Here is a 19,438-nt window from a genome sequence, read left to right on the forward strand (position 1 = left end):
ATCTGACTGAAATTAGCTTCCATTAAAAAAAACTCTGATGGATCAGGATTTTGGGAGGGAGCTGCGTTTAATCCTTCCATAGAAATGTGTCAATATTTAAACAAATATCTTACTGTCAATGTAAATCATTACACTATTTCTCCTGAACATGTAGTCAAATGGGTGTCAGCTGTCAGTCATTTGCCCAAGTGAAGACTAGGTTAGCTAGGAAGGCAGAATCAGCACTAAGTGCGTTACTGTACCAAACAACATGGGAAATAAGACCTGATCAATTAAATATAAACTTACAAGTACCTAATAAATAGACTGCATTTCACATATTCCCAGTCATTCAGTAAGATAATGGCTGATGTTTGCCTCCACTCCACTTTCACATTTGTTCCCAAGACATCACCAACTCAGCCTTCAATATATTTAATAACGGGAGAATCCACAATCTTCTCAAGTCAGCATTTCTAACAGTTCACAATCTAACTAAAGATACTTCCTTTCATCTTCAGCCAAAATGATTTATCTTATCCAAAGACTGTGCCCCATTTTCTAGATTGCTTAAGTGATGCAAACTTTCAACATCTTCCTTGTCAAGACCTTCAGAATCTTTCAACGTTGTGATCATCTCTCAGTCTCTCAAGTCATGTTTTTCATCCCAAGAAGCAATCTAGTTAACATTTTTTCCACTATCTCCAAGACAAGAATGGAGACCAAAATTGCAGACAATATTCTCAAAGCTCCAGACAATTGTTCAAAGATTTTCTTGTATTTGCATTACAATTTCCTTACAATACAGGCCAACATGGAATTCGACTTTCTTATTGCTTGCAATGCCAGAATGCTAAACACCAACACTCAAAATTCACACCATTAAAAAATATTTTACTTTTCTACTCTTAAGATCAATGTGAATAAACTTACTTTTGCGCATTATACATCATTTGCCACATTCTTGTCCACTCACTTAGCCTGGCTATATTTCGTTGCAGTTTCTTTGATTCCTCCTCACAGCTTTGTCTCAGACTTAAATACGCTACTTCATCTCTTTGGCAATGTCATTAATGCAGTTGTAAATAATTGAGGCCCCAGAATCGATCCCTCTGGCACAATCAGTTGACCAGAAAGTGATCAATTTACTCTGTTCCTTGTTATTTACCCAATCCAGGATTCATGCTAACATGCCACCCTAATACCATGAGTTCTGACATTGTACACCACCTTACCAAAACGTCTGTTGAAAATTCAAATACTTGTCATTTTCTGGTACCTCTTTATCCATCCTGCTTATTACATTTTCACAGAACTCAATTACATTTGTCAAATACTATTTCACTTCCACAAAATTATGTTGACCCTGACTAATGGTATTATAGTTTTCAAATATGACTCTCAACAATTTTCTTAATAATGGATTCTACTACTTTCCCAACGACAGATGTTGGGCTCACTGACCTTTGGTTTCATGCTTCTATCTTTCTCATTAACTAATATATTTGCACTTTTCAAATCCATTGGGGCTTTTTCAGAATCAATGAATTTTGGAAGATTACAATCAATGCCACCACTTTCTTTAATCCCTTGGAAGTAACCCATTAGGTCCAGGGAACTTGTCATCCTTTCGTCCCATTGGTTTTCCTAGCACTTTTTTCTCGTAATTATTTTAGTTCTTCCCTCCTTGTCTACTATTCTTGAAATACTTTTAGTACCTTCTACGGTGAAGACAGGAACAAGATACTTGCTTAAATTCTCAAAATTTCCTCGTTTCTCCTTAGTAATTACCTAGTCTCACCACCTAAGTGACCAACATCCATTTTAGTTACTCCTTGTTATATACTCAGAGGTTTTACTCTTTTTATTATCTCTTGCTAGTTTTATTTTTACAATACAGATTCCTCCTTTAGTTCAGCAAATTTTAGCTGACTTCTAGAAATATTCCCGTTCTTCTGGCCCCGCGCTAATCATTGCTGATTTGCGAGTCCTTTTTCTTCAATTTGATACCATTGTTAACTTCCTTAATTAACTACAGATGATGCATCCTTCTCACAAAATCTTCATGTCTCAATCTGAATTTGAATGGAAAGGCAGAGGTGACGGATTGGAGGCACTGAGGAAAGGGAAGCTCAGAAGCAACACTGTGGCTGAAACATTAATATCGGCTTTTATTTGCAAAGCATCTTTAAATTATTAGAATATATCAAACAAAATCTGGCTCTTAACCACAAAAATAAATTAACAATGAGATGCCTGTTATAAAGGAGCATTTTAGAGAGGAGAGAGAGAGAGAGAAGTAAAACAGGAGACAGATTTAAGGAGAGAATTCCAGAGCTAAGGGCCTAAGCAGCTGAAGCCATTGCTACCAACCCAGGGGTAACTAAAATCAGGAATGCAAAGGTGGTCAGTATTGGAGGAGTGCATGAGCTTGGAAGATTGCAGAACGGAAAAGATTGCAGATACAGAGCGAGAGAGCCTGATTTACAGTATCCACAATTCTTGGCGGGTTTTATTGAGTTTAGGATAAGTTCAAGTTTTTTTTTGAGGGGGGGAGCTGGGGGGGCAGCCAAGTGCAGTTTCAAATTTGTTATGAGTGTTTCAGCAGCAGATGAGCTGAGGCAGCATCCAAACAAATAATGAAGACAATGAGGTCAGCAGATGCTGGAGATCAGAGTTGTGTGTGTGTTACTGGAAAAGCACAGCAGGTCAGGCAGCATCCAAGGAGCAGTAGAATAGACTTTTCGGCCGGAGCCTCCTCCCCCTGATGAAGGGCTCTGGCCCGAAACCTCAATTTTCCTGCTCCTCGAATGCTGCCTAACCTGCTGTGCTTTTCCAGCAACACGCTCTCAACTCCAGACAGATAATGTTAAGGTGAAAGCAGACAGACATGATGAAGCAGAAGTGTAGTTGAAACATGAACCTCCTCCTTTTTCTTTGGGAGAATACAGAACAGGAATTGATAAGTATGCCTATGGTGTAGAAAGTGTGCGGGTGCTGGCACATATCAAATGGAGAAGATCACAGTCATAAGAGGAGATGAAGCCATGTAGGGATCTGAAAGCATGGATTAAAAGCAACATCCTGAGACATAGGGAGCCAGTGCAGCTTGGCAAGAACTGGTGTCATGAGAATGTAGGTGAGCGAGTGGTAGTATGTAAATGATTTGCAATTTATGGAACAAGAGTGCATCCATTGTCGTAATTTGGATTATTTAACAAGGTACAAATCATACACAAGCACATAGTTTAATGGTAGCACCATTAAAGGCCTGGGACCAGACTACCGACCTCTTTGATCAGTATTCACACATGACACAATGGCAGCTGGAGTGTGAACATTAATCATTGAAAACAGAATATAAAATGGGAAGGAAAGAACACTTTTATTTAAAAACAAGGATTTGGTTAACAGAGGGCGGCAATGGAAAATAATAAAATGCACATAATAATATAAAACAAAGAACTGCAGATGCTGAAAACTAGAACAAACAAAAATAAAAATTGCCAGAGAAACTCAGCATGTCTGGCAAGTTTGTGAAGGGGAAACATAGTTAGTTAATGTCTTAATTCCAGTGACCCTTCTTCAGAACTGTGGACAGAGGTGTACTGCCTGAAAGTTTATCTACAAGCATTTACATAAAACCATTAAAAACAGTTGAGGTGAAAAGTTCAGTGCATTAGAAACATGGGTAGAACAGAAAGAAAAATTGGACTGTTGCCTCGCAACAAAATATTCAATGACAAGGAGGCGGAGATAGAAACAAGTTTGTTTCGAAAGGCAATGTGCGGGTTTCTTTTGGAGAGAAGTAGATCAGAGAGAGGAGGTCTGTAACAACAACAGCAAAGGTTAGCAGTCTCCAAACAGTTGTAGCAAAGGAAAAGAATTAGTTTATTACACCTTTATGTTCTTTTGTTAAAAGTACATCAATAGCCTCTTATAAAAATGTTCATTGACTGACAGTAAACAAGTGGACTGTAAGTTTAACTTTAATATCAAGCCAAATCTGGCATCTGATTTGTCCAGATGTATCAAGCAGCCTGCTTCCACACTGTATGGATTCTATCATTCTATAAAAACATATGAAAAACTATCAAGTTAATGTAACAATCAAACAAGTTCAGTAATGACTTCAAAAAAAGGATTGAACCTTACTGAATGACTGTTAATGTGTTCCAGGGTAACCAAGCAATTCACCCGTAACTGTAATCAAAGACATCTAGGGGCCAGTATTAAATGTAGATTTAATCAGCTTCAATGTCAACTGTCAGTGCAAATTGAACTTTATCTTTTATCACTTCACAGTGATATTTCTGTACATTATTGTAGAGAGAGAACGTGTAACTAGCGTGAGTGTCTGCAGGAACAAAAGATAATCACATTTCCTGACATTTAAATTTGTAGAAGGACCATCTATTCATCATTCTGAAACCAACAGAACATTGTCACCTCACAGTTAATTCAACAATGGGAGCTCTGTCCTGAATGAAACCTGCATCTGGAAGTAGTAACATGTGAAAGACAGTCCAGTAAACTGATCCGTTTCTCGGTAGCGTTTTCTTGGTCCCATTTCCTGCGGGATTTACACTACTTCCAGAGATGGTACAGTTATCTGAGCCAGAAAGGAGTCAAACAAATGATACACCTACTAAATCCTCACCCATCCACTAAAGTCCTGCAGTTTCTGCCTGCTATTCTATTTAAACTTAAATAAGACAAGATCACTAATGCCTTCTCAGGAAGTTTGCAACGTTTAAAAGGAGTAATGCATCAGCCATTGGGAAAACCTGACTGATTCTTTGATTGATGTGAAATCTACTAACAGTTGAAATAATGCGTAGGAGATAGCTTTTTTTTTTTTAAAAGGTTACACTTAACTATTTGAAGATTAGCTGGGTGGTTAATAGTGAAGAAGGAGGTCCGAGAGTACAGGAGAATGTCAATGGATTGGTTAGATGGCAGATGGAATTTAACCCTAATAAGTGTGAAGTGATGCACTTTGGAAGAAGTAACAAGACAAGGAAGTACTCAATGAATGGCAGGACATGAGGAAATTCAGGAACAGAGGAATCTTAGGGTGAGTGAAGGTGGCAGGACGGGATAATAGTGTGGTTAAGGCAGCATAATGCACATTTGTCTTTATACGTTATAGCATAGATTATAACGTCAGAGACATTCGCTTGGGAGCTGTGTGAATCTTTGGTTAGACCACTGCTGGAGTACTGTGTGCAGTTCTGGTCACTGCACTAGAGAAATGATGTGCTTAAACTGAAGGGGGTGCAAAGAATATTCATCAGGATGTTGACTAGGTTGCAGCATTTCACCTTTGAAAGAAACAGGCTGTTACTCCAGCTTGAAGGGTCAATAACAAGGGGGCATAATTTTAAGGTGAATGGCACGAGGTTTAGAGGGACGAGAGGACATTTGCTTTCACTCAGAAGGTTGTTGAGTCAGGAAACCTCAGCTTTTAAAGTGTTTTTGGATGACCACATAAAACATCATAACGTTCAAGGGTATTGGATCAAGTATTAGAAAAGGGGCTTCTGTAGGTTTAGAGTAGTTTTTCAGTGCAGACACGATAGGCTGGAGGGCCTCTTCTGTATGGTATATTCTATGACTGATCACAAACTGATGTGAACCTTTAAGTCCTTCACCAAAAGAACATGGTACTCAAAGTCACACAGTCATATGTCAGGGGACAGTGCCATATGACCAAGCAATCAAAGATCAGTTGAAGATGTGGAAAATTACATCAGACTTGTATACCTTACCCCAAACACAAAATTTCACCTTACTCGATTTAGTATGCGATTAATAAGAACTTTAAAGGATCAGAAGGAACAGGGTGACTATACTATCTAATACTATGCAAGACAATTAACATTTATTCAGCAATAGCTCATTAGACCCAAATTATACAGTCATGCTTAATTTGACTGGAGGTCAATTCTTAGCTGCATACACTATTAATGTTGACCTGTCAATATACTCCGGTCTGCGTGGATTTGTATACTTCCAAGTTGAGTGTGGGGTGCTGGAAAAGCACAGCAGGTCAGGCAGCATCTAAGGAGCAGGAGAATCAATGTTTCTGGCATAAGCTCTTCATCAGGAATTTTTCTCCTGCTCCTCGGATGCCGCCTGACCTGCTGTGCTTTTCCAGCACCACACCATCGACTCTGATCTCCAGCATCTGCAGCCCTCATTTTCTTCTTGTATACTTCTAAGCAAATATAAACACCGTTCCTTCAGCACACAACTTGCCATTCACAGGGTCAGAAACCAGAGTTACACAGTAATTTGCAAATCCAAATTCTTCTGATGTCCTTAGATATCTGAAGCCCAATTCCTCCCATCAAAACAAACTGTAGCAGATCAGAATCATGAGTGACAAGGACTGAAAAATCAGCAGGCCGCTTACCTAGACACCTTCAGTAGCAAAGTTAAGGTCAAACATGTCTCTTCAAAAATCAATTGTCTTGGCAAGTTTCATCTTTGCACGTATATTTTGCTAAATTAGTGCATGTGCATGCATTGTTTTAAGAAGCAGAAGCAACAACTGTAGAACATGAGCTTTCGAAGAACTATTTCTTCCTATTCTTCTAGCTATTCCTGTGCTCATATGCTAGGTGATTCAATAGTGAGAACACTACAGTCTGAAGCCAACATACATCTGCAGACAATTTCTAGCGATGCTCACTGAATAATCAGAAATGGGATCCTGGACGAATCTTCCAGTTTTTAGCCCGGAGACATCTAGGCCATTATATTTCTGACACTAACCTTAGCTAATTGAACACAGACCAGAGATAGAAACAATAGATTGATAAATATGCATATACACACACTACCGAAAAGGAATTCAGCTTTCTTTTGTTTAGCAGTGGCATTATATCATGTTACAATATCTCACATTGTCCTTTGAAAGCAGACAAAACATGGAAGCAATTAAACTATTTCCACACTTTTCTTGGCATGCTGTCACTTGCATATATAAAAAAGGCTATAAATATTTATTACCTACTCTCTAACACTTGTGTTTTCAAACTCTGTTTTCTTTCTCTTTAGACACTTCTGGCTTATAGCTTGCAGGGAGATGAAGGCACTGCTCTCCCACTGCCAGCTACAATCAGAAGAAATAAATAATCTAAATAACTTAATTTTGGCAACAGCACAGAACTGTATTTGAAATGGTCTCAAGGTGCTGCCAAATATACCAGCCCCACTTCTCACTCAGTAAAAACAGGGCTATGTTTAATCTACTAACATGATGTCGTCTGTGATTGAAAGAGTGGCCTCTAATATTAGATTAGATTAGATTACATTACAGTGTAGAAACAGGCCCTTCGGCCCAACAAGTCCACACCGACCCGCCGAAGCGAAACCCACCCATACCCCTACATTTACCCCTTACCTAACACTACGGGCAATTTAGCATGGCCAATTCACCTGACCTGCACATCTTTGGACAGTGGGAGGAAACCGGAGCACCCGGAGGAAACCCACGCAGACACGGGGAGAAGGTGCAAACTCCACACAGTCAGTCGCCTGAGGCGGGAATTGAACCCGGGTCTTTGGCGCTGTGAGGCAACAGTGCTAACCACTGTGCTACCGTGCCGCCCAAGAGGTTGCATACACATGTAAAGGGAGCTCAGTGTTCCCAAATGCTGTCTTGCATCAGGTGGGGAATTAACGGACAGCAGAGTCAGGAGACTGTTTCACTGTCCTGGAACCATACCAGAAGGGGGGGGGGAAAAAAAAAAAAGAGAGCGTTCTGTGCTTAATTTTCACAAATGCAAGCTTGCATATTTTCATAAAGAATTTCAAACCACCGGAAACTCCAGGTTTTAAAAATAGGCCCCAAAATGGGAAAACATTTCTGTATCTGTTGCGAACACTGGCATTCTTATAGAATACAAGCATCTCCATACGAATGGAGGATATGCACTGGTCTCAAAGGTTCAGAAGCGATTAGAACACTGACTGAAATACAGCCTTAAAACCATTTACATGCATCCATTAAGGCAAAGAACACTGACTGCTAATGCTTCGATAGATGAGCTACAAGGGTTCTTCATCCTCACAAACTAATCTCCAGGAGGAGATCTATACATTTAAAAGCTTTGCATCTTGTACGTGCCCAGAATGTCATTTCTTACAAATGTGTCACATGCCTGTGGGCAGCAAATGACAGCTAGCCATTGTCCAACTTATGAGATGGGAGCCAATAAAGACACTAGCTGGATTCATCCGGCTAGTATCAATCATGTTAACAGCAGAAAACAGCACAAGTGACCTGCCCATTTCTGTTATAAGCTATTGTCCCGACAGTGACAAATGACAGGAGTGACAATTAAAGTTACTTTATAAATGTCGTAAACTTGGTGTGAGGGCATATTAAATTTATCTCCACATGAAAATTAGCCTTTAAACAAATATTTGAATAAAATGCATACTCTAATTCAGAATTACCTCTTGAAGATGCCCACCTGAGAGTCAGGAACAGAATACTCAATTCACTGTCCTTGGCTCATTGATTATTAATCATTTAAGCTTCAATGCCTTGATTCCTACCAATACTTTACATTGTTGATGGACTCCATCCATCAACAATGTAAGTGATCAATCATAGAATCACACAGTACAAAAGAGGCCTTCTGGTCTATTGAGACTGCACTGAATAAGCTCGTCAAAATCCACATAGCCCCAGTTTCCAACACTTCTGCCCATAGCCTTGAACGTTATGATGTTTCAAGTGCTCATTCAATCGCATTTTAAAGGTTATGAAGCTTGGTTACAATGACCAAGCTACCATTACAGCAGTTACACGTGATCCATTTCCCATGGTTCCTTCTACAAATCTGATTCTCCTCGAGTCACTACAACCCAGTTCCAAACATTCGGAGATGTTCACAAAATGCTTTTTAGTCTACCTGCTTACTTAGTAAGTACAGTGGAAGAGATGAACTTTGCCAATCAATGTGAAAACTAGGGCCGAGAGAAATTGGGTGGGAACAAATTAGATCTGATCAGGGTTGATGCAAATGCAAACAAGATGTCAGCATTTGGAATTTGCCTGGGAAAAATTCTGGATTATGAACGGTATATTGTGAAAGTTTCCCACTTGCATGGCTCATGAGCCTGTCAACCTACCTGTTTATTTACTCTCAACAGGTTGGCAGCTGGAAGCTCACTCAGCTATACTGATATTTGTTGGTCGGTTTGTTCACTTGCTTGTCTAAACGAAGCATCCCCTTGTCAACCTGTCAGCCTACCCGATTCAAGTGTTCTCTGGCTGACATGTCAACCTACTTGTCTGTGTGTGCAAGTGATTCCTAGTCCTGCCCACACAGTTGCATGTTCAGAATGAAGTGCTTGTTGTCCTCCCAAAATGTAATAAATTGAAGCAAATAGTGGAGGAGATAAAAAAGAACAAATGGAGAGAATAAAAACACAAGGAAATGAGGGTGACAACTGAAAGAAAGCGTGATAAAACAGGAGGACAAGAGAAAGAGATGGGTGACCTTATTGAGATTCATAAAATCATGAGGGACAGAGAGAAGGTGAATGCCAATGGCCTTTTCCCTTGGGTGGGGGAGTTCAAAACTCGGGCATATTTTTAAGGTCAGAGGAGAAAGATTTAAAAAGGTCATGGGGGCAACTTTTTGTTTTAAAACAGAATGGTTTTTGTGTGGAATGAACTGCCAGAGAAAGTGGAGGATGCAAATACAGTTACAACGTTCAAAAGATGTTTGGATACGTTAAAGGTTTGGAAGGATATGGGTCAAGGACAGGCAGATGAGATTAGTTGCATTTGGGAACATGGTCGGCATGGGCAGCTGGGACCAAAGGGTTTATTTCCATACTGTTTGACTCTGTGACCCCATAACTGATCCAGGAGAACATGCAAGTGGCAGAAGAGGTAGAAGAAATGGTGGAAAGATCACAAGAGGATGAGAACCAAGTTAAAAACAGGTAAATTCTGATTTCGAACTCAAGACATCATTTTAACTAAATAAGAAATATCCGCAAATTCCCAATGAAACTGTCAAGAAACATTTTCAGGCCACTCCTTTGCATTCATCCTGCTTCCTGCTAAAAATATCTTCACAAACTATGAAGATGTAAAAGGTAGGGGCTGATTAGGAATAGTCAACATGGCTTTATGCATGGGAAATCATGTCTCACTAACTTGATTAAGTTTTTTGAAGTGATAACAAAGCGGAAGGATGAGGGCAGAGTGATGAACGTGATCTATATGGACTTCAGTAAGGCATTCAACAAGGTTCTTCGTGGGAAACTGGTTAGCAAGGTTAGATTACATGGAATACTGGGAGAACTAGCCATTTGGATACAGAACTGGCTTGAAGGTAGAAGACAGAGGGTTGCTTTTCAGACAGGAGACCTGTGACCAGTGGTGTACCACAAAGATGGAGTTTGATTTAGATAAATGTGAGGTGCTACATTTTGGAAAGGCAAATCAGGGTAGGACTTATACAATTAACGTTAAGGTTTTGTGGAGTGTTGCTAAACAAAGAGACCTTGGAGTGCAGGTTCATTGCTCCTTGAAAATGAAGTCGCAGTTTAATAGGATAGTGAACAAGGCACTTAGTATGCATTCCTTTATTGGTGAACGCATTGAGCATAGGTGTTGGGAGGTCATGTTGCAGCTCATCGGTTAGGCCACTTTTGGATTACTGCATGCAATTCTGGTCTCCCTGCTAATAGGAAGAACGTTGTGAAATTTGAAAGATTTCAGAAAAGGTTTACAAGAATGTTGCCAAGGTTGGAGGGATTGAGCTACAGAGAGAGGTTGAATAGGCTGGGGCTATTTTCCCTCAAGTGGGGTGACTTTATCAAGGTTCATAAGATCATGCGGGGTACGGATAGGGTAAATAGACAAGGTCTTTTCCCTGGGGTGGGGGAGTCAAAAACTAGATGGCATAGGTTTAAAGTGGGGGGGGGGGAGAAAGATTTAAAAGGGACCCAAGGAGCAACTTTTTCACTCTGAGGATGGTGCTTACATGGAATGAGCTGCCAGAGAAAGTGGAGGTGGTTGGTACAATTAAAACATTTAAAAGGCATCTAGATGGGTATATGAATAGGAAAGGTTTAGAGGGATATGGGCCAAATGCTGGCAAATGGGACTACATTAGGTTGAGATATCTGATCAACATGGATGAGTTGGACCAAAGGGTTTGTTTTGGTGCTCTACATCTCTAAGTCTATGACTCTGCCTTACTGGTTACTTCCTGAATCTTCTGCTTCTCAATACCACCCTGCTGTACTCCAGCAAGTCACTGCTAGTGTTCTGTTCCCATGTCTGTTAAGAAGAACCATGGATGATAAATACCAGCTCCAATTTTTTTTTAAACTTCCGGAGAGTTTCTCAATAGTGGAATCCAGTATGACACCACCATGACAAATCAAACAATTAAACTATCCATAAGCAGCAAATGGATCTCCCCTCCAAGTCAATTTACAGCTATTGACTTTGACGTGACTAAATAAGAAATTTCAAGCATTGAAGTTACAAAAAAGCACTGATGGAAAAATATGGTTTTATACCTGTCGGCCATCTTGTCCCACATTGGTCTGTCCTCTCACTACAGTTCGAATGTCATCATCCAACCTCCTAACAAAAGATAACACAAGATATGAAGGTATCCACACAATGTTAATAGCAGGCAAGTGATTTTGAGTAAGGTTGCACATCCAAGCTATTCCACATTTACAGTGTGCAGGACAATTTGTTGGCAAAGCACGGAAATCTTTGTACAATAAATCCTGAAAAATGCTAGTTTCTTAATAGATGACTGGAAACAAATCACTTGCCTGCACTGTTTATAATAAACCTCAATACCACTGGAGGCAGTAAAGGCTCACATTTCAGATATAACTCAAGTATGTGCACCAATTTTGTCAATTTCAGTTCATTTCACAGCATTTAAAAGTTTCCATTTTCTGATCAGTTGAGTTTTGGAATCTTAGATCATTGGATATTTTCATCACTAGTTAAAAAAAGTTCCTAAGATTAAGCAAACTCAAACTGATAACCTTCATGGGAAAATAATAGATCACAAATCATGGATGGTTCAGGTAAAAATCACTTTCAAAACCTAAGGGGGGGGGGCAGAAGGAAACATGATAACTTGCAAATGACCACTTCATTCACAAATCTAAATGATCTATAATTTGATTGTAACCTTCAAGGAGGCAGAATATCAATAATTACAGATAAAACTTCAATGAATCTTTGATATCAGCTCTAACCTCAGATTTGATTTGGTGCAAAGCAATGTTGGATATTTTGTGGTCATGAAAGCCACTTTATAAATGGAACTTGTTCTGGTTGTGTCAGCCCAATTCATTGTTCACACTAAAAGAATTTCAAATAGCTTATCTTCAAAGGTTAAAAACTCTCAGATCAAGAGTGAGTTAGCTTTATATTTTTATCCAATTAAGACTGCTTATTATACAGAACGATTTTAAGATAAAGCACTCCCCAAAATACACCTGAAGTATGTAAACATACACGCACGCACACATGAATTTGGAGTGATAGCAGTGTTGGGGAATTAAATCCTTTCTTACTTTTGTCACACAGTGTTACCATTAACTAGTCGGAGTCACCGCAGCACCAAAATTAGGTAAAATTTTCTTCCATTTCAATACCATTTTGGACCCTTAGTTTTGAAATAGGTACCCTTCACTCAACTTTTCTGTTTCCTATGCCAATCATCTTGTAGTCTCACAGTAAGGCTGCCAACTGGCGATAAATTGTAGATAATGAAACACAGTGGCTCAAAGCCCTTAGGGACCTTGGCTGACAAGGGCTAATCTCATCACAAAGACAACAGATACAGCCAACAGAGAGACACTCACAGCCCTCCAGAGACTTTCTCCCCTCCTCGTCCCTCTGATTCCAAACCTCAAAGTGTGTGGTCTTGGAAAAACACAGCCAGTCAGGCAGCATCCAAGGAGCAGGAGAGCTGATGTTTCGAGCATAAGCTCTTCATCAGAAATGGGGAGGTGGCCCGAGAAGGCTGATAGATAAATGGGTGGGGGAGAAGGGGGGGTAGTTGGGAATGCGATAGGTAGATGAAGGTGGAGTGAAGGTGATAGGTCAGAACAGAGGGTGGCGTGGATAGGTGGGAAGAAAGATGGACAGGTAGGACAGGTCATGAGGGCAGTGCAGAATTGGAAGGTTGGATCTGGGATGGGGGGGGAAAAGAGGGAAAGTAGGGAAACTTGTGAAATCCACTGTGATCCCATGTGGTTGGAGGGACACAAAATGAGGCGTTCTTCCTTCAGGCGTAAGGTGGTTAGAGTTTCGCTGTGGAATAGGCCCAGGACTTGCATGTCCTTGGCGGAGTGGGAGGGGTAGTTAAATTGGTCGGCCACACTTTAACTCCCCCTCGCTGGGATTGTTTAGTGCGTGTGTTTTTTTTTAGATTAGATTATATTACAGTGTGGAAACAGGCCCTTCGGCCCAACAAGTCCACACCGACCCACCGACCCACCCATTCCCCTACATTTACCCCTTACCTAACACTACGGGCAATTTAGTCTGGCCAATTCACCTGACCCTGCACATCTTTGGACTGTGGGAGGAAACCGGATCACCCGGAGGAAACCCACGCAGACACGGGGAGAACGTGCAAACTCCACACAGTCAGTCGCCTGAGTCGGGAATTGATGTTCTTAGATGTTCTCTGAAATGTTCCACAAGTTGGCGTCCTGTGTCCCCAATGTAAAGGAGATCACATCAAGAGCAACGGATAAGTAGATGACACATTTGGAAGTACAGGTAAATCTCTGCCTGATGTAGGAGTATCGGATGGAGGTGAGGGGGGAGATGTGGATGCAGGTTTTGCACTTCCTGCGGTGACAGGGGAAGGTGCTGGGAATGGATAGTGGGTTGGTGAGGGATGTCACAGAGGGAATTGTCTCTCTGGAACACAGCTAGGGGTGGGGAGGGAAATATATGCCCTGCGGTGGGGTCTGTTTGTAGGTGGCAGAAATGGCTGAGGTGATGCACCCAGAGGCGGGTGGGGGTAGAAGGTGAGGACCGGGAGGGTTCTATCCTTGTTGCGATTGGAAGGGTGGGGTTCAAGGGTGGAGGTGCCAGAAGTGGAGGAGATGCACTGGAGAGGATAGTCAACCATGTGGGAGGGGAAATTGTGGTCTTAGAAGGAGGTCACCTGGGATGTTCGAGGGGGGAATTGGTCCTCCTAGGAGCAGATGCGCCGGAGATGGAGGAATTGGGAATAAAGGATGGCATTTTTACAAGAGGCAGGGTGGGAGGAGGTGTCATCCAGGTAGCTATGGGAGTCGGTGGGATTGAAGTAGATGTCTGTGTTGCATCAATTGCCAGAAATGGAGATGGAAAGGTCCAGGAAGGGGAGGGAGGTGTCCAAGATGGTCCAGGTGAACTTGAGGTCGAGGTGGAAGGTGTTCATGAAATTGATGAACTGTTCAACCTGCTCATGAGAGCACAAGGTGGTGCCGATACAGTCATCAACGTAGCGGAGGAAGAGGAGGGCAATGGTGCCCTTGCCCTGCTAGATTTTTACCATCCACCCCACCAGCCTCTGGATAAGTCACCTCCCCACCCCCCTCCAAGGCCCCAAAGGATCCTTTCACATCCGACAGAGATTTACCTGTACTTCCCCATATGTCATCTACTATGTCCATTGCTCTCAATGTGGTCTCCTCCACATTGGGGAGACAGGACGCCAACTTGCAAAACATTTCAGAGAACATCTCTAGGACACACACAACCCCATCGCCCTGTGGCCAAACACTTCAACTACCCCTCCCAGTCCAGGCCTCCTCCGCAACCAAACCTTTCCAGCACCATGCTATTCGACTCTGATCTCCAGCATCTGCAGTCCTCACACTCTCCCACCTTCACCTCCTGTTGTGTATTTACTATACTTCCGACCTTCTGCTCTCTGATGTTGAACATTCAGCAAAGATCTGGTTTTATTCCTCTGCATCTTCCCCTTAAATGTCAATTTATGCCCGAAATTCAATAACTCTTCTTCCAACACCTTCACCCATTACTTTCAACATGAGTCCTCTTCCTGCCCTACAGATCCTTTTGCCCACCTCTTACACTCTCCCTTAACCTGGACCCCTCTGGCTTTTTATCTGCAGTTGACCAGTTCATCGAAAACTGTTGATGTGACATTGGTCGCCTCAATTTTTCTCCTCCCACCTCACCCATTCCAACTTGTCTCGCTCTGTGAACTGACTGCACGTTATGCACTCAGATCCAATCCTGCCGATAAGGGTGGTGCTGTTATCTGATGGACTGACCTCTACAGTGCAGAGGCTGAGTTCCAACTCTCAGATACCGCCTCCTATTTGCCCCAGACTCTGACCCCACTGAACATCAGGGCATTATGTCAACTATGGTCACAAACCTCATTTCATCTGGTGATCTCCCCTCCACTGCTTCTAAAATCATAACCTCCCAACCCCACACAGCTCGCTTCTACCTCCTTCCCAAAATCCACAAACCGGACTGCCCAGACAGACTTACTGTTCCTGCCCCGAAGAACTCATCTCTTCCAAGTTCAACTCAACACTAAACCGATACCCTCTAATTCTGGACTCCCCCACCCCAGGAAAAAGATTTTGTCTATTTATCTTATCCATGCCCCTCATGATTTTATAAACCTCTATAAGGTCACCCCTCAGCCTCCAATGCTCCGGGAAAACAGCCTCAGCCTATTTGACCTCTCCCTATAGCTCAAGCCCTCCAACCCTGGCAACATCCTTGTAAATCTTTTCTGAACCTTTCCAAGTTTCAGAACATCCTTCTGATAGGAAGGAGACCAGAATTGCACGCAATATTCCAACAGTGGCCTAACCAATGTCCTTACAACTGCAACATGACCTCCCAACTCCTGTACTCAATACTCTGACCAATAAAGGAAAGCATACCAAATGCATTCTTCACTATCCTATCTACCTACGACTCCACTTTCAAGGAGCTATGAACCTGCACTCCAATGTTTCTTTGTTCAGCAACACTCCCCAAGACCTTACCATAATTGTCAAAGTTCACTTGAGAATGTAACTTTTAAAAAAAAAGTTGTGATTTACATATGAAAGAACTGAAACCAACATGGTCATTCTAAAAGATGAGAAACTTCAACAATTCAGGGCTTTATCAATATATAATTTTGGTTACATCACACTGTTAACGTTTGCTATAAATTCTATGTCTTACGATATTATACTCCACAATGGCCTGAAGGAGCAGCACTCCGAAAGCTCGTGCTTCCAAATAAACCTATTGGACAAAAGTATGATTTTTAACTTTGTATACGCCAGTCCAAGACTGGCATCTCCAAAATGTCTGTCTTCTTCCTGATCAGAGGATTCCCCAGGACTATAGTTGACAGGGGTCTCGCAGCTGGGTCTGACCCATCCCCCACACTGGCGATCAATCCCTTTCTTCCCTTCCACAACAGCGATAGGGTCCCCCTCTTCCTTGGAGAAAGTGAGGACTGTAGATGTTGGAGATCAGAGTCAAGAGTGTGATACTAGAAATGCATAGCAGATCAGGCAGCATCGACGTTTCCAGCATAAGTCCGTCATCAGGGAATTTTGTCCTCTTACCATCCCGTCAGCATCCACAGCTGGAGGATTATTGGCTGCCATTTCCCCCACCTCCAGCAGGATGCCACCAGACACAAATACCCTTCCCCTCCTCACCCCTCCCTTGTCAGCCTTCCGCAAGGACCGCTCCCCTCTGGGACACCCTGGTTCTCTCCTTTTACACCCCTGATACCCTCTCAGAGCCCCCATGGCACCTTCCCCTCCAACCACAGAAGGTGCAACACCTAGCCATTACTTCCTCCCTCTTCAGTATCCAAGGGCAGAAAAACACCTTCCAGATGAAGCAACACTTTGCCTGCACTTCACACCATCTAGCCTACTGCATTTGCTGCTCATAATGTTGCCTTCTTTACACTGGGGAAACGCGGCATAGTCTGGGTGACTGCTTTGCAGAACGTCCTGTCCACAAAAAAAGACCAAGCTTCTAGTTGCCTGCCACTTCAAACCAGCACCTTGTTCCATGGCCAATTGCTGGAGCACTGCTGCAAAGTTCAGCACAAGATGGAAGATAGCACTTCATTTTTTGTGTGGGAACCCTACAGCCTTCTGGACTCAGTATCCAGTTCAACAATCTTAGAGCTCGAGGCATCTTCTCCTATGTCCGTACCCCAACTCCCAAACACCAAGCCTTGTTAACGCATGGTCTACTGTTACACACAACCCATTGTTATCCACTAATAGTCCTCATTAATAGCTATCCATTCTCCTAGACTGACTATTATCTAATTCTTAGTCTGTCCAACTGTTCTTCTCTCTCTTGGGGTTTGGGTTCTATCTCCACCTATTTTTAACCCCTTACCCCATTCCCTTACCCAATCGTCTGCTCAAGAATCAACTTTTTCCGAGCTACTAATCAGGTCTGAAAGGTTAGTGGACCCTAAACATTAATTCTGATTTCTCTCCACAGGTGCTGCAAGATCTGCTGAGATTTTCCAGCAATTTCTGCTTTTGTTTCCGATTTCCAGCTTCTGCAGTTCTTTCCATTTTTAGAAAGAGACCTGTGTCTCACCTGCCCAAAATCCACAAACCTGACTGCCTTGGCCGACCCATTGTCTCAGCCTGCTCCTGCCCCACCGAACTCATCTCTGCACACCTCGACATGGTCCTGTCCGCCTTAGTCCAAGAACTCCCCACCTACGTTCGGGACACCACCCACACCCTCCACCTCCTCCTTGATTTGCGCTTCCCCAGCCCCCAATGCCTTATCTTCACCATGGACATCCAGTCCCTATACACCGCCATCCCCCATCACAAAGGCCTCAAAGCCCTCCGCTTCTTCCTTTCCCGCCGACCCAACCAGTACCCTTCCATTGACACCCTCCTTCGACTGACTGAACTAGTCCTCACTCTGAACAGCTTCTCTCTCCAATCCTCCCACTTCCTCCAAACCAAAGGAGTAGCCATGGGCACCTGCATGGGCCCCAGCTATGCCTGCCTCTTCGTCAGATATGTGGAACAGTCCATCTTCTGCAGCTACACTGGCACCACCCCCCACCTTTTCCTCCGCTACATCGATGACTGTATCGGCGCCACCTCATACTCCCACGAGGAGGTTGAACAGTTCATCCACTTTACTAACACCTTCCACCCCAACCTCAAATTTACCTGGACCATCTCAGATTCCTCCCTCCCCTTCCTAGACCTCTCCATTTCTATGATGGAAATGTGTTGCTGGAAAAGCGCAGCAGGTCAGGCAGCATCTAGGGAACAGGAGAATCGACGTTTTGGGCATTAGCCCTTCTTCAGGAATGGAGGGTGTGGGTGTTTCCTGAAGAAGGGCTAATGCCCGAAACGTCGATTCTCCTGTTCCCTAGATGCTGCCTGACCTGCTGCGCTTTTCCAGCAACATATTTCCATCTCTGATCTCCAGCATCTGCAGACCTCACTTTCTCCTCTCCATTTCTATCTCGGGTGACCGACTCAACACGGACATTTACTATAAACCGACCAACTCCACAGCTACCTAGATTACACCTCCTCCCACCCTGCCCCCTGTAGAAACACCATCCCATATTTCCAATTCCTTTGCCTCCGCCGCATCTGCTCCCAGGAGGACCAATTCTAATACCGAACAACCCAGATGGCCTCCTTCTTCAAAGACCGCAATTTCCCCTCAGACGTGGTTGACTATGCTCTCCACCGCATCTCCTCCACTTCCCGCTCCTCCGCCCATGAACCCCGCCCCTCCAATCGCCACCAGGACAGAACCCCACTGGTCCTCACCTACCACCCCACCAACCTCCAGATGCATCGTATTACCCTTCGTCATTTCCGCCACCTCCAAACAGATCCCACCACCAAGGATATATTTCCCTCCCCTGCCCTAGCAGCGTTCCGGAAAGACCACTCCCTCCACGACTCCCTTGTCAGGTCCACACCCCCCACCAACCCAACCTCCACTCCCGACACCTTCCCCTGCAACTACAAGAAATGCAAAGCTTGCGCCCACATCTCCCCCCTTACTTCCCTCCAAGGTCCCAAGGGATCCTTCCATATCCGTCATAAATTCACCTGCACCTCCACACACATCATTTCCTGCATCCACTGCACACGATGTGGCCTCCTCTATATTGGGGAGACAGGCCACCTACTTGCGGAATGTTTCAGAGAACACCAACCAACCCAACCGTCCTGTGGCTGAACTCTTTAACCCTCCCTCCCACTCCACCAAGGACATGCAGGTCCTTGGCCTCCTCCATCGCCAGACCACAGCAACAGGACGCCTGGAGGAAGAGCGCCTCATCTTCCACCTAGGAACCCTCCAACCACAAGGGATGAATGCAGATTTCTCCAGCTTCCTCATTTCCCCTCCCCCCACCTTATCTCA

The 19,438-nt window shown here is 43.2% G+C and overlaps 1 protein-coding gene across 1 annotated transcript in view; it reads right to left on the reverse strand.

Annotated features, from left to right (window-relative positions):
- vps53 (VPS53 subunit of GARP complex) overlaps positions 1-19,438 on the reverse strand; it is a 235,043-nt gene that overhangs the window by 192,602 nt on the left and 23,003 nt on the right. Inside the window, exon 4 of the mRNA XM_043718341.2 lies at positions 11,545-11,611. Within this exon, the coding sequence (XP_043574276.2) occupies positions 11,545-11,611 (67 nt within the window). The remainder of the gene's footprint in view (positions 1-11,544; positions 11,612-19,438) is intronic.

The sequence above is a fragment of the Chiloscyllium plagiosum genome, unplaced genomic scaffold (genome assembly GCF_037043375.1).
Source record: "Chiloscyllium plagiosum isolate Xiang-an unplaced genomic scaffold, Cpla_swu_hap1 HiC_scaffold_31, whole genome shotgun sequence".
NCBI lineage: Eukaryota > Metazoa > Chordata > Chondrichthyes > Orectolobiformes > Hemiscylliidae > Chiloscyllium > Chiloscyllium plagiosum.